A 6,330-nucleotide genomic window follows, 5' to 3' on the forward strand; every position below is an offset into this window, starting at 1 on the left:
ACATGAAATGTCATCTGGCAAAGATATGGTTTTATTAGATTGGAGAATTTAGCAGAGGGCAGAGGCCCAAAGAAGCTTAATCGAACGACCTGTCCCCACCTGGCCGGCCCACCTATTTTTCAACATAAGGGCAAGGCCTTGTCTCCTTCTCTCTAAACTCTATACTCTAAGATTACATCCAGATTTCTAATTATGATAGAATTAGATAGGACATGATATAAAATCCAAAAGATTTTGATAATCCTATCCAATATTTGGTGATTGTAGTAATAAAGTCGAATATATTCACATCATATAATATACATTGTTTGGTATAAAAGATATATTAGTAGAAAATAATAAAAATCTCTCGCGACACTGCTACCTGCTTCAGTTTATTTGCTTATTTATTTTGTTTTCCTCTCTTTTATTAATTAATTTTTTTATTATTTTCTTCCCCTCCCATCATTCTCCAATAAAATTTTATTAAATAATAAACTTAATATACCTAAAATATTAACATACCAAAAAAATGTAATAAATATATATTTATACTTATATATTTAAATTATTTTATAAATATAAATAAATTCAAATATATAAATAAAAATAAGATTAAATTAAAATCACTAAATTATTATTTTTTGTTAGTTTGAATTTCTCATATTAGAATTCAAATATTATTTATAGTGAGACATAATTTTAATATTATTAATTTAAAAGGTTAGTTATTCGAGAAAAATAACTTTGCTATTATGGATTCTAGAAATCCTATTCATCTTTATCCCACCTCCCTCATAAGATAATTTTATTCGATCTATATCTCCCTTTATATTTGATTTTATTCTATCTTGAATAGGTACCAAACACAGAATAGGATAAATTATATTATATCTAGAATTATATCATGACTATCAAACACAGCCTAAGTTCTCACATTTTCTCTACTTTTATTTGGACTTAAGCATCGAAGAGTCCACATAGACCAAAATACAAGGATTTTCTTTCTTCGAAGGTGTGCATGTCCAAGGTGCTCCAAGTCCATTGCAAAGATGTTAAGCCTACAGCACGTCTGATACAAGTATCGATACCATCTAAACCACTATAAATAAATAAATAAATAAGAGTGATAAGTAAACAAGAAATTCTCTAGAACTCTGAAAACCTTGTGTTGAGAATTCACAATAAGGAATTGCCAGTTTATCTCTTTTTCTCGGAGAGGTTCACAGGGTTCAGTTTTTTCAAATTGATTGATTGTTCAATGCGTGATGAGAGTGAAGTAGAGTCGAAAGCCCATGCCATTTTTCAAAGATGATGTCTTGCTTTATTTAGTATCTTGTGAATCTTGTTTCTTCGTGCCATTTATTAGATGGCTGTAGGAAGTTGCAGAATTGTATCTTGCAAGAGCTGCTACAAGAATCTCTGTTTCATTTTCTTCAAATCACTGCTTGGCCGGTACCCCACTACTGTGCAACTTTGCAATACTAAAGAACATCTTTTTACACTATATATGGATATCGTAACCAGCAACTTCAAAAACAAAAGCCAACATGAAGAGACACATACGCAAACGTAACTTTTTGCTTGAAGTTGACATGCATATAACGCTAGAAGAGGCATCAATACTTGCACTCAGAGCGAGGCATTTGCCCAAAACCGAAAGCCTCTGGACCAGACTGTCGGATATAGGAGGGGAGGTTGGAAAGATCTGCCCTCAAGTTCAGAACAGCCATTGCAGCTTCAATTGAGGGCCGGCACCTAACATCGGGATGAGCACACCAAAGCCCCACGATCATTGTAACATCCCGGGTCCCACTTGTGTGATATTGTCTGTTTTGGACACTGAGTCCTCACGGTTTTAAAACGCGTCACACAATTAAAGGAACCCAAGCCTTATAAAGGCTCCCAGAACCCTCCTAAGCGATGTGGGACAAGAGGGAGAGGAATCCCTTCCCCTTCCCTTGCGCGCGTCCGAGGACCGGAGGCGCGGACGCACCGCCATCCCTCCTCCCCGCGCACCACCGCTCGGGTCGTGTCCGGTCCGCGGACGTACCGCCATCCCTCCTCCCCGCGCACCACCGCTCGGGTCGTGTCCGGTCGTCACACTCTCCCCCCTTGGGAGCGGGTCGTCACACTCTCCCCCCCTTGGGAGCACAGCGTCCTCGCTGTGGCCCCACACGCTGTCGGGAGTCGGCTCTGATACCATTTGTAACATCCCGGGTCCCACTTGTGTGATATTGTCCGCTTTGGACACTGAGTCCTCACGGTTTTAAAACGCGTCACACAATTAAAGGAACCCAAGCCTTATAAAGGCTCCCAAGAACCCGTCCCTAAGCGATGTGGGACAAGAGGGAGAGGAATCCCTTCCCCTTCCCTTGCACGCGTCCGAGGACCGGAGGCGCGGACGCACCGCCATCCCTCCTCCCCACGCACCGCCGCTCAGGTCGTCACACTCTCCCCCCCTTGGGAGCGGGTCGTCACAATCATCAAGGCCTTCGCCTGTTTCTTGTTGAAATTTTTACCGAGCTTCAAGTCCACGGGCAACTTCCCCCGCCCATATTGCTCTCGAACCCACACCACAATGTGGCATTGGTCTTCAATGACTCTTCTCCCACAAACAATTTCCAAAAGGACGACTCCGAAGCTATAGATATCAGATTCCTTACTTGCCTCACCCGTCTGATGATATTCCGGAGCCACATAACCCGGTGTTCCCACCACGTCAGTTGCTTTTAGCCCACCAGCATGGTCAACTAGCCTGGCCAAGCCAAAATCTCCCAGTTTGGCCTCTAACCTTTCATCGAGCATGATATTGCTGGATTTGATATCCCTGTGGATCACGCATTGATTACATTGTTTGTGTAGGTAGTACACCGCCGAGGCTAATCCTAGAGTGATGCTGTACCTTCTTTCCCATGTCAACGAGGGTCTACCTTTAAACAGATGATCCTCCAAGCTGCCTCCTCTCATAAATTCGTAAACTAGGATGAATTCGTTCGCCTTGTGACAATAACCTATAAGTTGCACCAAGTTTCTATGCCTAAGTTGACTTAGTGACTTCACCTCAGATACATACTCCTTTATCCCTTGGCGTGAGCCAGATTTTATTTTCTTTACAGCGACCACGGTGCGAGCGCCTCCCATGTGCCCTTTGTACACGATCCCGGAACCCCCTTCTCCCAGAATCCTGTCACGTGCAAAAGAATTGGTCGCGATCATCAACTCTTTAAAGGAAAACTCCTTGGTTCCACTCAACTTTTCAAACTCTTCTGTTAATTTCGCGCTAAGGCTGCCTTCTTCTCCACCTCTCTCTGTCTTATACTTTACCCAAGCAACGATGATCGCCACCAATACAATGGCACCGCCCAGTAGCGACTTCAACCAAGATTCAGTATCCTTCTCCACCCGGAGCTGTAAACTGGAGCTAAATTGCCGTTTCTCGCCAAAGCGATGCTCAAGTACAGTATCAACCAAACCTAGGTGGAAATACCCACTTGTGTTGAATTGCTGTATCTGGCCAAAGCGATGCTCAAGTGCAAATTCAAGGGAGCCTGCTGGGAGACAAACACCCACCGCGTCTGGCGAATACTCACTTGAGCTGAATTGCTGTATCTGGCCAAAGCGATGCTCAAGTGCAAATTCAAGGGGACCTGCTAGGAGACAAACACCCACCGCGTCTGGCAAATACTCACTTGAGCTTAATTGCTGTATCTGGCCAAAGCGATGCTCAAGTGCAGATTCAGGGGGAGCTGCTAGGAGACAAACACCCACCGCGTCTGGCAAATACTCACTTGAGCTTGACTGCTGTATCTGGCCAAGGCGATGCTCGAGTGCAGATTCAGGGGGAGCTGCTAGGAGACAAACACCCACCGCGTCTGGCAAATACTCACTTGAGCCGCATGCGCAGGAGTGACGATGGACTTTGTCCCTAGTATTCCCACCAGCATCCTTCCAGACCACGCTCAAATATTTCGCCCTTGGGTTGTACATTATACTAGCATTTGACCCATCATTCATGACTTTGCTGATCGTCCCTTGCACAATGCCCATGGACCTGAGGCCACGTGGAACGTCCGCATCCAACGCATTCTTGAAATGGTCAACGTTGACCGCAGCACAATCGCTGTTGGGACGAGCTAGACAACCCTGAGAAGCTAGAAAGAAGGCAACAACGTCGTTGATGAAAGTGTTTACCTGTTGACGGTTGGCCTTTACCTGTTGAAGGTTGGTACGCTTGCCAGGGAAACGCTGCACAGGCACGGAGAAGGCCTTGTCCCCAAAATGCTCTTCCCCGAAATACACGGCTATAACACCATGAGGATCAACAGATAAGGCGTGTGCGTCCCCAAAAGGGTTTCCCCGTTGAGAGTCGGTGCTGGCCGTATACTGGGTAGCACAATCCACCACATTCCCCGTAGCCTTGTCCCAAAAATGCACTTTGCCGGAATACGTAGCTTGGCCACTGATGCCGTTGAGTGTTCCGTTCGGCTGGCTTGGGCTGAGGTAAGAAGGCCGCTCAGAAGCATTCCCCTGAATGACTAAGGGCCTGGGGATCGCAAAATCTGAAGAGGGCTTGAGCAGAGAGATCATCAAGACTAGTAGAACCAACGTGCGTGTGAGTGGTTGAGGATGATCTTTATGTCTTCCAAAGCTTTCCATGTTGGATGTTCTAAGTTTCTAGAAGATCTGGATACCGCTTGCAAACTCAAAGCGCTGTGCGAAGCCGGGCGGGCAGGTTAAAATCTTCATTCTCAGCGCTCAGCTCAGAAAGAAGCGGTGGAAGTGATAATCGCTGCCGTGCGCCAGAATCAAATAACGAATAGAAAACTGCACTCACCGCCGTTTCAGTCCTTCGTCGTCAAGATCGGGCTCGGCCAGCGAACTTGGGCCTCAGATTCTAGACATAAGGTCGAACGAGCACAGGAGTTGTGATGCTCAGCTCGACCTTGAAGACCAGGGTCGGCTCAGGCAACGAACGAGGTGGAGGCGGAGGTAGCGGCGTGGTCCGTCGACGCGGCGGAGGGCCTCGACCTCCTAGTCGACGTGGGCGTGAACGCAGATCGTTGAAGTGGAGAGAAAGCGCGAGAGTCCCCTTTTTTCTTCTTGGGGATTCAAGACCCAAGTTCGCTGGCTAAGCTCGGTCTCGAAGACGGAGGACTGAAACAGCGGCGAGGGGTGGACTGAGATGGCGGTGGGGTGGTGGCGATGAAAGGGTGTTGTCCCCGTCAGAGTGAGGAGGAAGAAGAAGCAAAAACAAGGAGTCCTACCCAATATTTTCTCAGCCGGTGAGGTTCGGTGAATGCGAGCGCGAATCAAAACGCGTCAAAAAGTCTTTCCATGCCTTTTTTTTTTGGTCGACCTTTCCATGCTTTTCTTATCGGTGTTTGGGGTGTTTGGGCTGTGGATTAGAAATTAATTAGAGAAAAGTCTAAGAAGAGGGCGCCATCCCGTCACTTTAAAAGTTACCGGGTAACGCTGACCTCGCATCTCAACTGTAGGATATTGGCAACAGGAACTCAACACTTCGAAGATGTAATTGCCAAAAATGACCTTCATGGGGAAGCTAGACCCATTAAAGAAAAAATAAACATAATCTACATTCGTTACATCACTAGGGCTCCAATTGTTTTGGAGAATGAAATATTATAAAAATTATCGCTATGCTACTAGAGATAATTTGTAAAAAAATGCTTTCGTTACCCACAACAATTTGTATTTAAACAAAAAAAAAAAAGTGCTTTCATTACCCTTAGCAATTTGTATTTATACATTTTCTAGACGGTTCGAATATATGTCATTTATCAGATTTTCCTTCCTAAAAAATACTTTTTAATCAAAATGCACGATCGATAAGTTTTGTCAATTATCGAAACAACCGAGGGACTATTTTCTCCGACGGCTCGAATCTAACCAACATGTGGAATGTCCACATCCCAGATATTCTTGAAAGGATCAGCCTCCCCAGCGTCACAATAGCTCTTGGGAAGAGCAAGATGGCCCTAAAGAGCACAAAGAAGGTGAATGTGTTGCCGAAAGGGCTTCTTTGTTGAGAGTCGGTGCTAAACATATACTGGGCAGCGAAATCCACCCCATTCCGTGTGGCCTCGTCCCAAAGATGCAATTGCCCGGAATACCTAGCTCGGCCACCGACGTCGTTTAGTCTCCGGTTCCACTGGCTTGGGCTGAAACGTAGGTAAGTAGACAGCTCGGAGGTATTCCCCTGGACGTCTAAGAGCTCGAGGCTTTCAGAGCCAAATGAGACATTGAAAGATGGATTGTGAAAGTGTCTAGCTGAAGCGGATAAGGTTTGAGTAGAGCCGTTAAACAGGTGGATCGGGTCTGGGTCGGGTC

The 6,330-nt window shown here is 45.5% G+C and overlaps 1 protein-coding gene across 1 annotated transcript; it reads right to left on the reverse strand.

Moving 5' to 3' along the window:
- Window positions 1-2,240: 2,240 nt before the first annotated feature.
- Window positions 2,241-5,228, reverse strand: LOC120293355 (LRR receptor-like serine/threonine-protein kinase FEI 1). The gene has a single exon (XM_039312484.1). It carries the CDS (start codon window positions 4,636-4,638, stop codon window positions 2,419-2,421), a length of 2,220 nt encoding a protein of 739 aa, XP_039168418.1. The 5' UTR covers window positions 4,639-5,228; the 3' UTR covers window positions 2,241-2,418.
- Window positions 5,229-6,330: the final 1,102 nt, after the last annotated feature.

The sequence above is a fragment of the Eucalyptus grandis genome, chromosome 5 (assembly GCF_016545825.1).
Source record: "Eucalyptus grandis isolate ANBG69807.140 chromosome 5, ASM1654582v1, whole genome shotgun sequence".
NCBI classification, from domain to species: domain Eukaryota; kingdom Viridiplantae; phylum Streptophyta; class Magnoliopsida; order Myrtales; family Myrtaceae; genus Eucalyptus; species Eucalyptus grandis.